Genomic DNA, 17,312 nt, shown 5'->3' with positions numbered 1-17,312 from the left:
TATATTGTATATATGTGTATGTGAATAAAAATACATATAATTTATAGTAACAATTGTTACTCAATATATATTTGTTTGTTGCCAATCATGTTCAATAAATTTAAAATTCAGAATACCCAATTTAGATTCACCAAAGTAAAACCCAAACTACAAAGTGAAAGTTGGAAGGAATTTCCTGAAATATGATTTAAACATTATTTGATAGATATTACAGTTATCAGATAGATATAATTTACAGTTATGGGAGACATGGAATTTAACTCGATGTTAATCGATGTTGCAAAGCATTTAAACGAAGATGACATGAAGCGCATGAAATTTTTGTGTAAAGATATTGTGAAAAAAAGAGACATGGAAAAGGTGGAAACCCCTTTGGATTTATTTACTGAATTACAGTCAAGAGAAAAACTGACAGTAAATGACTCATCTTTCCTTAAACAAATTTTAAACAAGTGTGAAAAACTTAATGCTATCGGAGTAATTGAACAATTTGAAAACAACAGATTAAATCATCCTGTAGGAAATGGTGAGGTTCCAATGGATGTTTCACCCGGTGTTAGAAATCAGGCTTTACAACAAGCTCATCCTGTAGTCCCACAACCTGTGCATCAATCTCATAATAGTGCTGCTAGTAGAAGAGAAGGTACAATCATGATGAATTATTTCATTTAATTTGTCCCTAGGCTTACAGGAAACAGTTGTAAAAGTCCATGTTATAAATTTTGGTAGGGAAATAAGTCTGGTGTACAATTTAATTTCTTAAACAGTCCACTAGGCCAAGGAATTGTATATTTAAAAGGAACGGAAATGTGGCCGACTTCAAAGAAAATTTTATGATGCATCTCTGTTACGGGTGGTGCGTTAATTACACCCTGTCTCTCTAACTGGCCCATTACTTATCTGGCAGCAGTTATCGAACTTGGTCATTTAATCATGACATGAAATAACAAAAAAAAAAATTATAAAAATTACAACAATACAACCACATACAAAGTTACTTATGAAAAACGTTTTTATGCACCACCTACGATAGTAGTAGGGGTATTATGTTTTCTGGTCTGTGCGTCTGTCCGTTCGTCCATCCGTCTGTCCCGCTTCAGGTTAAAGTTTTTGGTCAAGGTAGTTTTTGATGAAGTTGAAGTCCAATCAACTTGAAACTAAGTACACATGTTCCCTATGATATGATCGTTTTAATTTTAATGCCAAATATGAGTTTTGACCCCGATTTCACGGTCCACTGAACATAGAAAATGATAGTGCGAGTGGGGCATCCATGTACTATGGACACATTCTTGTTATTCTTGTTCTTCATCTTGATATTTCATGACGGTATGCAACAATGAGATGAAATCAGTCATTATACAAGTTTTTAAATAGTTTTCATGCGAAAGAAAGGTAATACAAAATGTGAAAAAAATAACTTTTCAATTTTGCAATATGACTAGTGTAGAAAAGAAGTTAATTAGTATAAAGGAAGAAGAAGTTGGACAGGTGTAGTATTTTATCTAGATAAAAGAACTTAGATTTCAGGTGTTATAATAAACACCAGTGTGGGTTATTCCAATTTGCAGGTATAATCTATCATGTATCAATGATAAGCTAATTAGTGTCGTATAAATTTAAGATGTCCATATCAAATCACGCTGAGCAAACCTGTTAATCAAAGCTCTGCCTATTAATTAAAGCCAAATTATGTCGTGGTGCAAAATTTGTTTTAATTAGAAACAGTTAAAACTTTCACACATCCACATATTTGTTGGTTTTTTTTTAACACACTAAGGAATATTTTTACGACCTCTATACTATACCATGTATACTGCTCTGCGAGAAAAAAAAGGAAGGAACTGTTTTGCTGTCTTATGGTTATTTGCGACAACGCTTAATTATGGCAAACTGCAATATCAAATAACGATTAAGTAATTAAAGTAGTATTTGCAAAAAATTAAATGAATGAAATCGTATATATAAAACGACACATCCATTCTGAGAGTGGAAGTTTATACATTTTTTGCCTGTATTTTCAGACTTTGTCAGTCTGGAACTTGACTGAACAAAATGACGTCAATGTACATGTAAACTAATAAACAAGGGATTTTGAAAAATCATAGAAAATTTGCTTCTTGTACCATTTTCATAAAACCAACACCATGTTATAGAAAAAAAAGTTAAGCTTTTGAATTGTATTTCATTGCCATGTCTATTTCAAGTACTTATTTTACCCTTACAAGAATATAGTGTGTTGTTGTATTTTTTGACACACTTCTTAAAATATTCAGTACGTTTCGAATTAAAATCATTTACAATGTACCAATATCATTTAGCATTCATAATTTAGACCAAATTGTAGGAAAATATTCCTTCTTTAAATTGATATCTCATTTTGTCACTTTGTTCTTTGTTCTTTTCAATATTTAAAATAATCGTATTACACTGCCAAATTGAAAGACACGTTTTGACAGAATAATGAAGTTCCAAACTTAAGTTTCGGAAAATCGTAGAAAATTCAGAAATTTTACCAGAAACATAAAAAATAGTCAAAGTTCTAGAATAAAATTTCAACTTCATAATGATATCAACTATTTTGTTTTGCCTCTCATGGTTGTCGAGCCTATAGAAGAAAATCAAAACACTGTATTTTTTGTTTTGTAATCCGGGTGAAACTCTTGCAAAAATTCAAGACCAAGGTCTTTTTTAATAAGACTTTTCATAAAAATTCTTTGTAAACGTACATGTATGTCCGAAAAAGCTTTAAAATGATACCTAAGGCTTTACCTTTTACATGAAATAGTAGTTTATACTTGACTTTGTTTTTTCTCTCCTTTATATCTTCTCAAGCAAAATGACCCAGTGAATTTAGATGACCGATAATATGACAGGAAATGGACCTCCGTCATGATTCTTTAGATTATTTATCATACTTCCGACCGAATCAGACATGGATTATCGCTCCACAGGAGTCCCGATTGATCTGGAGCCGTGTTCCATTCCTTTTAAATATACAATTCCTTGATTAGGCTATATGATTAATTCATGATTTTAATAATGAATTTTTTAAGATTTGTTTTCTATATTTCATAAATCATTAGATATTCAACATGTTCAAATCCTATCTCATTATTTAACATTCTTGTACTCAATTTTATTTAAAATGTAGTATAATTGGATGTACAATCCATGGTACATTATGTATTTTCACTACATTGGGCAGCCAACAACAACTACTGACACAGATGAGGGTCTGTAATTGTCTGTTCATGGTGGTCATAGAGATATGAGCCTATAATTCATTGGTTGCTGTCTGTTATATTTGTTTTTCGTTTAATGTTTTGTTATAAATCAGGCTGTTTTTTTTTTTTTTCTCATTTGAATAATTTCCAATTTCGTCATGTCTGGGCTGATTAAGGTATGAGTTTTGTTCATTGTTGAAGGCTGCACTATGCCCTTCTGCTTCATTTGGACTCTGTTGGATAATTGTCTCATTGGCAGTCATACCACATCTTCTTACATTTTAAAAAAGTTATTAAATTGGTGAAGTATGCGGCTGCCAACAGTTTCTGTGCAATAACTTATGAACCGTTCAACCAATGCTTTCAAATTTTAATATGTTAATAGTAATGACAAAATGGAGGTAAAATACAATATTGGTGATTTTCACTTTTATCTTTCTGGAGTTATGGTCCTTGATCTATTGGAAAATGCACTTTATGTTATTTCCGTTAAATGACTAATGAACCCTTCTACCAATGGCTTTCAAATTATAATATGTTGTTACTGATGACAAAATGGAGGTCAAGACTAATATGGACGATTTTCACTTTTACCATTCAGGAGTTATGGTCCTTGATCTATTGGAAAAAGGCATTTTATATTGTTTCGGTGCAATTACTCAAGAACCACTTGACCAATGCTTTTCATATTTTAATATGTTATTACTAATGAAAAAATGGAGGTCAAGTTCAATATTGATGATTTTCACTTTTGCCATCCAGAAGTACTTGATAGATTGAATAATGGCACTTTATGTCGTTCCTGTGCAATAACTTATGAACTTTTCAACCTATGCTCTTAAAATTTTAATATGCTGTTAATAATGACAAAAGTTTGATATTGATGATTTTCATTTTTGCCTTTCAGGAGATATAGTCCTTGAAAAATAGGCATACAATGTGTTTATGGTAAAAAAAAAGCCTGAAAGTGCCTTTCAAAATACAGAAAACCCAGTTTGCTGTCAATTTGACAGCTCATTCTTTGTATATATTTAAATTGAGAGGCGAAAAATACCAAAGGGATAATCAAACTCATAAGTCGAAAATGAACTGACAATGCCATGGCAACAAAAAAACACAAGACAAACAGCAGTATACAAAACACAACATATCAAAACTAAAGACTGAGTAACATGAACCCTAACAAAAACCAGGGGTGATCATAGGTCCTTCAGAAGGGTAAGCAGATCCTGCTTCATATGTGGCACCAGTTGTGTTGCTCATGTAATTACAAATCTGGTGATAATTCTAATTAAGTACTGAAATTGGACTGCTAATTGTCTGCATGTGTTTACAAATCTTTTAATTATATTTTTAGATCCCATTATACAACAGCAACTAAATGGTGAGTAATTTTAAAATACTGTGTTTGATTGAAGTAAAACCTAAAAGATCAATGTGACAGCAACCCAAAACATACAGAAGAATACCAATTTTAATTTAAATAGAAATATTTGATAACACATTATTGAAAAAGTTTGTAAAACCCTGGGTCTAACCTGCAACTACTGCTGTCATGTAAAAGTGTAATGTTGACTGTAAAAAAACTTAGTCCATTTATCAGTAAAATACAAAACAAGAGTACACACACTGAAATGTCTTGCCTGCGTTAAAGATTATGATTGAATTGATGATCAAAATCTTGGAGAAAAAGGTTATACAACAAGTGTTATATAAAATTAACATTATCAATGACCTATGTAATCAGATAAAGGTCAGATGAACCCTGTCAGATGGACATGTATGCATTACACACATTTCATTCAAATATAGTCAACATAATGCTTATATTACCTGAGAAACAGACCTAACAATGAAAACTAAACTTTGACCAATGAACTATGAAAATGAGGTCCTAGTCAGATGAATTCTGCCAGACAGAAATGTACATTGTACAATATAGTTAACCTATTGCTTATAGTATCTGAGAAACAGAATTAACCATGAAAACATTACATTGACCATTGAACTATGAAAATGAGGTCAAGGCCAGATGAATACAATGATTTCATATATCAAATATATTTGGCCTAATGCTTATTGTACCTTAGGAACAGACCTTACCTTGAAAACTTAACCTAGATCACTGATCCATGAAATGAGGTCTAGGTCAGGTGAACCTTGTCTGAAGTACATGCAGACCTTGCAAGGATCTCATACACTAAAATAGAGTTATCCTATTACTCATAATAATTGAGATATACACATCACTAAAATGTGACTTTTATAGCAGAAAGTGAGACATAGGGATTACTATCCGGCAGCCTGTGTAAACTTTTGTATAAGATTATATGTTATATTTTTATTTGAAAGACAAAAACTTTGTCACATAACGCTTCTGTATACAAGGTATGAAGAATCCATGTCTTCTATCCCTGAAATATAAAGTTCTATACACAAAGTTTACACTGCCAACGCCGAATTGTAATCCCTATGTCTTGCAAACAAAAATAAATAATGAAAACATTTTTTTTGCTCTGTGTGCTATCTCTTTCTTATGAAGAAGCTTTTGTTCATGTTTAAATGGTTTTGTAAAATTCCTTGAAAGTGTGACAAAGCTATTAAAAATCTTTTAACTTTACATAAATTTGACTGCAAAGAATAAAACAAACAAAATTAAGTCCATTTATTAGTTAAACATTATTTTCTTTTCTTACTTCAGATGGTATCTGTTGATCATGAAAAAGCTTCTGTAAAAGTTTCCTCAAATTCCATGAAAGTTTGAAAAAATTTTAACCCTAGACTTTATCTTAATTAAAACTAAAAAAAGTCCATTTATCAGTAAAATATGAAAAAACCAAAAAAAATATTTATTTTCTCTTGATCATGAATAATCTTCTGTCCAAGTACAGTAAAATTACATGAAGGTTTGACAAAGTTATTTATGTAAAAAAACTTTAACAATAGAATGTATATAATGGTAAATTTATGCAACAAAAAATTGTCCACTTATCAGTAATATAAAGAATAAACATGATAAAAAAAAAAAAAAATCTCCAAATTTGAATTTAGATGCTGTCCCTTGATCATGAAGAAGCTCCATTCAACTGTCATAAAATTCCATGTAGATTTGACAAAGCTATTGATTTCTAAAAGTACTTTAATTGAAGACTGAACAAAAATGTTGATGATTCCTTTGAAATATATTTTTGCTATGTCTCGCTATACATTAAAGGTGATACAAAAAAGAGAGTACAAATGTTATCAATTTTTACTGTGACTGAAAGTCAGCTTTATATGTTTTCAAAAGCATACTCTCTAGCAATCAGATATTAGTTGTACTCCTTTAGAAAAATATATAACAAATATAAATCAATTGTTTTAAAAACAATTGTTAATGGTCTTTCCCCTCCGAAACATGATTGATTGATTGATTGATTGATGAATGGATTGATGAATGGATTGATGAATGGATTGATTGATTGATTGATTGATTGATTGACTTATTACACACGAAAAAAGTGAGATCTTGGACCCATATTAAACACAAAGGACCGAAACATGCATGTAATGGTTGGTTGGTTGGTTAAACACATTGGGCCGAGCCACTAGGACAACGCGAAAAGGGAATTGAGAGTCTAGTGCCCGTGTTTAAACACTTGAGACCTAGCCTCTAGGAATGCGCGAAAAAGGAATTGAGAGCCTAGTGGCCGTGTTTAAACACTTGGGACCTAGGCTTAAGGAATACGCGAAAAAGGAATTGAGAGCCTAGTTCCCGTGTTTAAACACTTGGGACCTAGGCTTAAGGAATACGCGAAAAAGGAATTGAGAGCCTAGTGGCCGTGTTTAAACACTTGGGACCTAGGCTTAAGGAATACGCGAAAAGGGAATTGAGAGCCAAGTTCCCGTGTTTAAACACTTGGGACCTAGGCTTAAGGAATACGCGAAAAAGGAATTGAGAGCCTAGTGGCCGTGTTTAAACACTTGGGACCTAGGCTTAAGGAATACGCGAAAAGGGAATTGAGAGCCTAGTTCCCGTGTTTAAACACTTGGGACCTAGGCTTAAGGAATACGCGAAAAAGGAATTGAGAGCCTAGTGGCCGTGTTTAAACACTTGGGACCTAGGCTTAAGGAATACGCGAAAAAGGAATTGAGAGCCTAGTGGCCGTGTTTAAACACTTGGGACCTTAGGCTTAAGGAATACGCGAAAATGGAATTGATAGCCTAGTTCCCGTGTTTAAACATTTGGGACCTAGGCTCTAGGAACCGCGAAAACGGGTCCTTGTAACATGTTTATTTATATTCAAATTATGACATTTGTAGGAACATGCAAGTATTTTAAACACACTTACAAAAAGTACCCTTGCATTTTCCTTTATAAATGTTCCCTTTTTTTATAAGGCTTCCCAGTACTTGTGTCTTATTTACTTATTGTGTGTGCATTGTTTTCAATTTTATGATTAAAGGACATTGGACCTAACCTGCATGGATCTTTTGTATTTAACCCTGTACGTGCACATTTTAATTATTTTCGAAAAGGGGAAAACCCCTATTTTATTTTAGGTAGCACGCGCTGCACCGGATTGTTGGTGTGATTGTGACGTCACCAAGCTGATCGATATACACAGAAAGACTGTTTTTAAAATTTAGTTGCAGAGGGATTGTCGTCAGGACCAGACCTGTGTATAAAGATTGTCAGCTAACGGATTTAAATTTTCTTTCATTTACAGGTCATTGATGTCGGATCATGCATGCTTTTTTCAGACAGTACATATATTTACTGGAACACAGATTTGTTTTTTAATGCATGCTTAGAAATTTGATTCTAGGATTTTACTACTATTCACGAACTTTTGAGGGATTTCTACGCCATTGATTTTAATTTCTCAATCCAGATTGGAACGTCAAGCGGACTGCACGTGATTTATACTGCAAACGGAAAATATATTTTCTAGGTTTATTCTACAGGTAAACTATTGTCCGAGCGCTGACCACTGGTCGACTCATTCATTGCATGCACACAAAAATAATGCTGGCGTTAGTACTTTAACAAAACGTTTATCGATTAATTTTCAGAAACACATGTACATGATTTGGAGCAGATTTGATTTTGCAGGAATAGATTTGTATTTCAGAAAGAAATGTATTCATAAAAAAAAGAAGGATTAGCATTTTTATAATAAAATAGAAATGGGATTCCTAAAAAAAAAAGGGGGGGGGGGGTGCTAGATGGGTAGTTGAGGGCATTGGATCATTTACAAAGATAAATTGCATGTACGCATCATGAGAGCTGTAAAATTTGAAGCTATAATTAGTTAATTTGTTCATTTTTCCATTTCAGTGGCATGAAAACCCCCAAAATACTACGCGTATCATTTCGACAAATACTCTCGACTTAAATAATGTCGTGACTAACATTTTGCTCACATTTTTTAAAATTTTACCCCTAACTTTTTTCTGAGTAAAAGCAGTTTGAAGTAAAAATGTCAAAATTTAGAACATGACCTTGACCTTTGACCTTGACCTAATTTTCTAAGTTGGGACCCAAGGACCTTCAATAAAGCGACTCTAGGTTTATACGGCTTACGGTTTATGAGTTTATATGCATATCACTTATATCACATGCATAAGGGGAAATAACTCTCATATGGAGACTCCGAAGTACTTTGGTGCAAACCGACTCATCATCTTGAAGATATAGCAAGCACTTTGGTAAAATAAATTTGTCGTAATCTTTTACAGTTGCGAAGGAGTAGTGGTCACAAGAAAAACAGTGTTCGGGGAGATAACTCTTACAACGTAAAGTGTACGGTTTAACAGGGTCAGTTTCAAAAGCGCAATAACTGTTCGATATCATATGTGAAAAATCTAAGCGACATCTTGCGAAACCACAATACTACGCAAGAACAAAATGTGGCGGAAGAAAAAAATAAAATCTCAGAACAAAACCAATAGGTCTTTCCAGGGAAAAGTGGAAAGACCTAATTTATGACAACCAGACAAATGGCATATGACAAATTTAGAAATCATGTTTATTCAAATGTGTTTCATGTATGGCAAAGAAGAGGTATATATACAGAAACATATTAGGATAATTTTGACTGTAAATTTGTGAGGTGTCAGGGTGTCTCAGCATCACATTATTTGTATGTATTAGTTTTTGAAATCATGTTATATGTAATCCTACATTTTTGTCCCTTGTTAAATATTACATGAATAAAAATGCACAGAAATTTATTATTTAAAAAGTTTTTTTTATGTCCCCGCCGAAGCGGAGGGGGCATTAAGTTTTACCCTTGTCCATTTGTCCGTACGTACGTCCCAAAATTGGTTTCCATTCTCTAACTTAAGTTTGCCTCAACCAAATGTTATCAAACTTATACACAATGCTTATTACCACAAAACACAGATAATTTTTCCTAAAATAAAAGTTCCAAGACTAAAACTACTCTTGTTGATGAAAAAAGTGAGTTTATTACACAGACACTGAAAAAAATATTATTATTAAGAATTTATTATCAAAAGAGCAATGTCCCTTTCTCAATAGTTGCCTAGAATTCTTTATTACTAGCGTTTGACTAAAAAAAACATTATGTAAATACTTTGTACCTATCGAAAGAGAAAATTCTTACAGTTCATCTTCCAAATTTATATAGGAAATGCTTTACATTGCTTGCAGTGTTACAAGTGGATTGTTCCAAAGGATGCTTAAGCCCTTAGAAATACTTTTAATCAGCAATATGTTACACAGAAATGCTAAAAGAACGTAATTGCTATTAGTATTATTATTTTTTGTAGCTCTGAGATCAGAATTTAATTTCCTGACGAAGAACCTAAGTAGAGAATGGAGATTTTATCTAAGAGCCTTAGGTATGGCTGATGCTGATGTGGATATAGTAGAGACAGATTACCCAAGAAGTTTGAGAGATCAGATTTATCAATCATTGGTAATGTGGGTTAAAGAGTATAAAGACAAAGCAACAAAAGCTGAACTCATCAGAGCTCTAAAGGATGGATCTGTGGAAAGATTTGACTTGGCATCAAAACTTGAAAAGGGAAATTACTAAAATATTATCTAATTTATAACTATTTTATATCCTATTCTGTGATATTGAAGAATCTTTCCTTTAGAGAAAAAATAATTGTTATTTTTTTCAATATTTTTGCAAACACTATTGAAGTTGAACCAATGAAATGGAAGCCATTTTTATACGACCGCAAAAATTAAATTTTTTTTGGTCGTATATTGGTATCACGTTGTTGTCGTCATCAGCATTGTCCGAAGACAGATGGTTTCCGGATAATAACTTTAGTATAAGTAAATAGAAATCAATAAAATTTAAACACAAGGTTTATAACCACAAAAGGAAGGTTGGGATTGATTTTGGGGGTTATTGTTCCAAAGGTTTAGGAATTAGGGGCCAAAAAAGGGGCCCAAATAAGCATTTTTGCAGTTTCCAGACAATAACTTGTGTTTAAGTGTATGAATCTCTCTGAAATTATACCACAAGTTTCCATACAACAAAGGGATGGTTATGGGGGGTTATGGCTCAAAACATTTAGCAATTAGGGGCAAAAAAGGGGGAAAAACAAGAGTTTTTATGGTTAAAGGACAATTTAGACAATTTAAAAGCAGTGTAAGGGAGGTAATCCAATTCATTTAAAGAATACTGTTGTATATATGTTTGATTACCTCCCTTACACTTTTTGTAAATTATGTATTAAGAAATGATGATTGTCTTGAGATGATTAGCTGTAAATTTATTTTTAGAAGTTACTATTAATTAATATTAATTTTAACCGTGACTGTATGTCATTTTATATTTTAATATTTTATGATGTATTTAAATGAGTAGTTATGGTTGCAAACTCCATTAGAAGTTTGAATTGAGATTATTTGTGGAATAAGGGAAAGGGGGAGTTGAAAAAAATTGGTGGGGGAGGGGGGGGGGGGGGGGGGGGGGGGTAAATAAGAATTTGTGGGGTGGCTACAATTTTTCTCATTACAGATTTCAGAAATTAAAAAGAAAATTTCTTCAAAAAATCTTTTTTTTCGGGGGGGAGGGTTAATATTCAACAGCATAGTGTATTGCACAAAAGCAAAAAATTGAATATAAATTCAAATCATATAACCAATTTTAAGTTCTTTGACTACAGTTATTCTGTGTCAGAAACCTAGTATGTGTCAAATATTTAATTACAATCCAAATTCAGACCTGTATCAAGCGCGAATATTGTGTCCATTTTTGACCCAACTGTTCAGGGTTGGACCTCTGCGGTCGTATCCAGCTGCGCTCAGCGAAGCATTTTATTAACTCTAGTTTAGGACATTTTTCATTTAGGATATTTCAGTTTGCTGACTTCTAAATAATTTTGTCCAATGTCATTTTAATTATAAATCTTACATTAAAAGAAAAGAAATGAATTCATACCTTATAGAAAACATCATTTTTTCATTTTGATAACTTCTCTCATACAAAAATGTCTGCAGATTTGTTTGAAAAGCATGTATTGATTGGTCTTGTAAATAAATGTGTATATATACCACTATTGATTTTCATTTATTTCATAATGCAGAGGAGAAGTTTTACAAATGGTTAGTATTGGTCCTAAATTCCATGTTTCTCTTTAGTAATTTTCACATAGAACAGGATGCTGACCTGACTGTGAACATCTTAGTTATTCTTTCCCATTTGTACGAGAAAAGTGTCCCCACTTCATATAAAAATAAGGAGATTTTTTATGATTGCCAATGAGACTATTATCCATCAGGGGCAAGGATTTAAACAACTAAAGGTCACTGTACATCCTTCAATAATGAACAATGTAAACATATATTTGTTCCACCTAACAGAAGTTCCACTGGAAACTTTGTTATAAACAATGCCATGATATATATTCCTGTTGGAACAAATATTCTATTATCTTTATTCCATAAGGAACAAATCCTGCAGGATTTTCTTGCTGCGTTGAAGACCCATTGGTGGCCTTGGGCTGTTTTCTGCTCTTTGGTCGGGTTGTTGTCTCTTTGACAAATTCCCCATTTCCATTCTCAATTCTACTATAAAATTTCCAGAGAAAATAATATTACAGAATATTTCTTCAATTTGGAACTTTAATAATGATGGAACTTCTATTTCATGACATATAGAAAGCTATAAAAGGCCCTGACATGCCAAATGTGGAACAGTTCTAAAGAGAAAACCAATGGTGTGTTTAAGCCAAAAACAATAAATGAAAAACAATTTTGACAAATAGCAACATGTTTGTGAGCACTTCATCTAACCAGGGACAGTGGCTTAACAGCACAACAGAACAAACAAACTGTAAAAATCAGTTGGTAGTGGCAGGACTCATCAGACACACACTAAGCACAAAAACAACAAAAAGAAAGACAAAGGACACAAAGTTCTCATCTAAGAGTACTAACAGTTATTGAAAGCTTGTTCAAAGCCATATTTCAATTTAAAAATAAACCCTGTTTTCCCAGACTCTAATCATGACAGTTAATAATATAGACATACTGAGTATTGTTATATTTTCCATAGCACATTATTTATCAGATTGTATTGTACTTTCATATCTCAAGTTTAAAGAGTCGAACATTTTTGTAATAGTTGTGTCCCTTGAAAACAAAACAAAATAGTTGCCTACTGTTTACATTTTTCAATAGATTTCTAGTAAAAAAAATTTACAGGTTTGTTTGAATCCAAATTGAATTTATATTAGCATTCTAATGGTATTGCATATGCAATACAATGCCCACTACTTGTAATGTTTACACTTATGTTGGAAAAATATTAAGTTTATATTTCTGATGAAAATTCCTGAAACAGTAACAAAACTAAAACTTTATCTGTAACTTCATAATTTAATAACGGTATAAGAAAACATTTATTAATTCAAATATCTTCAGGCATGATAGAAGAAAGTGCCGAAAAATTAGATTTTCAAACAATTTTCCTTTTTCCCAGGATTAAAACTATTTCAAAAATCCCTCAATTGAAAATCTATATACTTCTTATGATATGACTATATATCTAATCAATTGATTTAAGCATTTATGCAGAAAAGAATTTTGAAATCTTAAATTTCCAAGGGCCACAACTTTGGCAAAAAGAATTCAACTTGAACAAAAAAAGCCAAATTGTGAATTCTTATGGTGACTATATACCAAATATTAAACCAAAAGATAGTATTACAGAAACAAGTTAATAAAAAACAGGGACTGCCAACTGCATGCTCGCCAATATGCACATTTTTTTAGAAACATTTTTATTACAAGTGTTCAAATACTAGTATGCATGGAGGGACAAATAAACATTTATATGAAATATTATTGCGAATTTTCATCCATATAAATGTGTTACAATTCAGTTCCTGAATGCTTCGCCGAGCGCAGCCTGATACGACCGCAGAGGTTGAACCCTGAACAGTTGGGGCAAGTTTGGACACAATATTCAAGCTTGATACTGTCTGAATTTGGATGTGATCAAATTTTTGACATAATATATGTTTTTGACACGAAATAAATGTGATCAAGATCTTAAAAATTTGAAATGGGACATTTAATTTACCTAGTATGGTCTGATATCCAAAATCTAACAACATGGTTAGATTCAGCATATAAAAAAACACCAAAGTTTAATCAAACAAAGTTTATTTTTGGATCCTTCAAACCTTAATATGGACTAATTTGAAAACAGGGCCCAAAATAAAAAAATCTAAATGCACAATAAGATTCAGCATAACATAGAGCCGCAATAATCCAGTTTTTGATGAAATCAAACAAAGTTTAATTTTGGACCCTTTTGACCTCAATGTAGACCAATTTAAAAATGGGGCCCAATATCCAAAATAGTAATACAAGGGTAGAACCCCCAAAAATTAAAGACTTAATTTAATCCCATTGAAATTGGTTAAAAGATTTGTATTTATTTTCAATTGAAGATTTCTTGCTATTGCGCAATACTGTGCTGTTGCACAATACTTAGTTAATCTGTTATATATAATAATTTACACACCATGTTTGGTGTGTATCTCCTGCCATATCAGTATTTGTTGCTTTTATATATAGATCAGAAATAATCAATGTAAAAATGGAAAATTTTGGGGGAAAAAAAAACCAAAAAATTATGTAAAAAATCCCCCCCAAAATTTTTTTTTTAAAACCCCCCAAAAAAATTTTTCAAAAAATTTGAAATTTCAAAAATTTTGAAGCAAAAAAATATGAATGAACCCCTCCAAATTTTTTTTTTTAAAAATCCCCCCCAAATTTTTTTTTTAAGATTTGAAGATTATTTTCTTTTCAGGAAAAATGTACAATTTCAGAGAATTCCATAAACTTAAACACAAGTTATTGTCTGGAAACTAGAAAAATGCGTTTTTGGCCCCTGTTTCACCCCTAATATATAAACTTTTCGGGCAATTACCCCCAAACTCAATCCCAGCCTTCCTTTTGTGGTATGGAACCTTGTAGTACAATTTCTGAGAGATCCATACACTTAAACACAAGTTATTGTCTGGAAACTAGAAAAATGCTTGTTGTTGGTCCCTTTTTTGCCCCTAATTCCTGAACGTTTGGGGCAATTACCCCTTATTCCTAAACTGTTGGTAACATAACCCCCAAAATCAATCCCAACCTTCCTTTTGTGGTATTGAACCTTCTGGTAAAATTTCATAGAGATCCATTCACTTAAACTGAAGTTATTGTCTGGAAACCAAATGTGTCTTAGGACGTCGACGACGACATGGTAGCATTATACGAACGCAAATTTTTTGCGGTCGTATAAAAACTATTTTTAGAAGTAGTGACATTTCAATTTTGAAATGATGACCTCATAATTAATAGGTTTTTTTCCCCCTTCCCCCTGTAAAAATTGCAATCAAGAAAGGAATTTAAAAAGTCTAATTTAAGTTAGTGACCTTGGCCTTTAATTAACCTATTGACTCCAAAACCAAAATTTTTCTTCCCCTTTCCTATATCTTCCATTTGTATAAATCTTATTTCAATCTTGCAAGGAAAACTCAAGTTGCCATCCAGTGACTTGCACTTCGTCTGTAAGAATGTCAGTTTGGTGAGTTCATTTTTGTTTAGCATTTTTTGCTGAAGTTGTGGCCCTCAAAAATGGGAAAAAGCTTGGAGATCTCATCTTTCCACTCTTTTTTCTATTGATTTTATCAATGTTATGGTCATATCATAAGTTACAAATTGAGTTTTTAGTTTTGTTCTGGTTGAGCAATTTTTGGCGAAATTTTGGAATTAAGATTCTGTACAATTTTTTCTTGTTGATTGTACAGGAATGAGTCTTCCTGTATTGTTTTTGACATGAAATCTACTGTTAAGTACATCCACAGACATTTGAGTATACGATGGCATGATTTCATATCAGCAGGTTAAGTAACTGCAAGCACTCTTTGATAATGGTGTTAACAGTTTTTTTGTTATGCATGCGCTTGTTATAGATTATACTGTATTCATACGAGATTTTTTCCTTTACAGATTTTTATTTAAGGTTCTTTTGTGTGCCTTTTGTTTGTCCAGTAATTTAGTTTAAATCTCTAGAAACTGCTCAACCCCACCACTGCTGAAAAAAAGATTAAATTCAGTCTATTTTTCTATTCTAATTTGACCTTCAAGGTGAACAACGACAAAACCGTTTCTTAAGTCATTAAAACTTATACCTTGTAGTTACAGCATTCCATCCATGTTGACTAGAAGTAAATGTGGCTCCATCACCTTGCTCAGGAAAAATTTTTGGCAAGCCAGGTCTGCCAAAATGTGTTCTTAGATTTCTGACAAAACGGTGACGTAGGTTTTAAAGACCAGAATTTATCTGGCCATATTATACCTCATTTTGTTTCTGAACTACCTATGGATGAAAGTAAATACCTACGGCATATACCATTAATCTAGTAACCATCAAATTATTCCCACTTCACCTGATTTTTGCTACTTACAGATTTTTATCGTGTACAGAATTCAAGTTGTCATATTTAGATAACACATCTGAAAGGGTTTATGGATCATGATTGCAAGGTTGAAACTCCCTGCTGTCAACACATTTCAGCTGGGGGAGCTTGAAAAAAGTATGACAGGCCGTATGGACTATAAAAAGTAAAATAACAAAAATACCGAACTCCAAGGGAAATTCAAAATGGAAAGTACTTTATAAAATGGCAAAATCAAGACCTCTAACACATCAAAGGAATGGAAAACAACTGTCATATTCCTGACTTGGTAAATGGCAGTTGCAATCACCACAACCGTCAGAATTGGGGGTAAATAGGTTAATGTCATTGTTATTTGTGGAACGTTTTCTGATTTCTTTTGAACTATACATCAATTCCTTAACAAACTTTCTAAGAATTGTAGACCCATATTAATTGAGCCACTAGGTCAAAGGTTGGTCACATTTATATAGACTGAAATCTGGTGAAATTTTGTTTCCAGATGACATCTCTAATCTTTGCAAATAATGTTTCTCTTTGTCTATAATAGTTTAAGCAAAAAACATGAATATGGTTAAAAATCATCATTCAAGGGTTATAACCCCATATTGAGTTGACTGACCATTTGGGCAATATTGACTTATTTTGAAGATCTTATATGGCAGATCATTTTTTACTATTTACAGTTTCTGTCTACAACAATTTGTAGATCTTGGCTTGCTGATCATTTTTATACGACCGCAAAAAAATTTTTTGTGGTCGTATATTAGTATGACGTCGTCGTCCGAAGACACATTGGTTTTCGCACTCTAACTTTAGTTTAAGTGAATGGATCTCTATGAAATTTTACCACAAGGTTCAATACCACAAAAGGAAGGTTGGGATTGATTTTGGGGGTTATGGTACCAACAGTAAAGGAATTAGGGGCCAAAAAGGGGCCAAAAATAAGCATTTTTGTAACTTCCAGACATAACTTGTGTGTTAGTGTATGGATCTCTCTGACATTGTACCACAAGGTTCCATATCACAAAAGGAATGCTGGGATTGATTTTGGTGGGTAATTGCCTCAAAATTTTAGGAATTAGGGGCCAAAAAAGGGGCAAAAAACAAACATTTTTCTAGTTTCATGACAATAACTTGTAAGTGTATGGTTCT

The 17,312-nt window shown here is 32.5% G+C and overlaps 1 protein-coding gene across 1 annotated transcript; it reads left to right on the top strand.

The window, feature by feature from the left end:
* The first annotated feature begins 146 nt into the window (after nt 1-146).
* On the top strand, nt 147-10,601 carry LOC127708824 (FAS-associated death domain protein-like). Its single transcript, XM_052213975.1, has 3 exons — nt 147-643; nt 4,585-4,611; nt 10,005-10,601. Exons 1-3 carry the CDS (start codon nt 241-243, stop codon nt 10,271-10,273), a joined length of 699 nt encoding a protein of 232 aa, XP_052069935.1. The 5' UTR covers nt 147-240; the 3' UTR covers nt 10,274-10,601.
* Nucleotides 10,602-17,312: the final 6,711 nt, after the last annotated feature.

Source organism: Mytilus californianus, unplaced genomic scaffold (assembly GCF_021869535.1).
Source record: "Mytilus californianus isolate M0D057914Y unplaced genomic scaffold, xbMytCali1.0.p SCAF_7, whole genome shotgun sequence".
Classification (NCBI taxonomy): domain Eukaryota; kingdom Metazoa; phylum Mollusca; class Bivalvia; order Mytilida; family Mytilidae; genus Mytilus; species Mytilus californianus.
The sequence above is the reverse complement of the archived record's forward strand: the minus strand, read 5'-3'. Positions and strand labels throughout refer to the sequence as shown.

Bases quoted from the DNA above. Each gene is read 5' to 3' on its own strand.
- LOC127708824 (XM_052213975.1), top strand. From the start codon at position 241: ATGGGAGACATGGAATTTAACTCGATGTTAATCGATGTTGCAAAGCAT. The intron at 644-4,584 runs GTACAATCATGA...TTATATTTTTAG, and splicing joins TGCTGCTAGTAGAAGAGAAG to ATCCCATTATACAACAGCAA. The intron at 4,612-10,004 runs GTGAGTAATTTT...TATTTTTTGTAG, and splicing joins TATACAACAGCAACTAAATG to CTCTGAGATCAGAATTTAAT.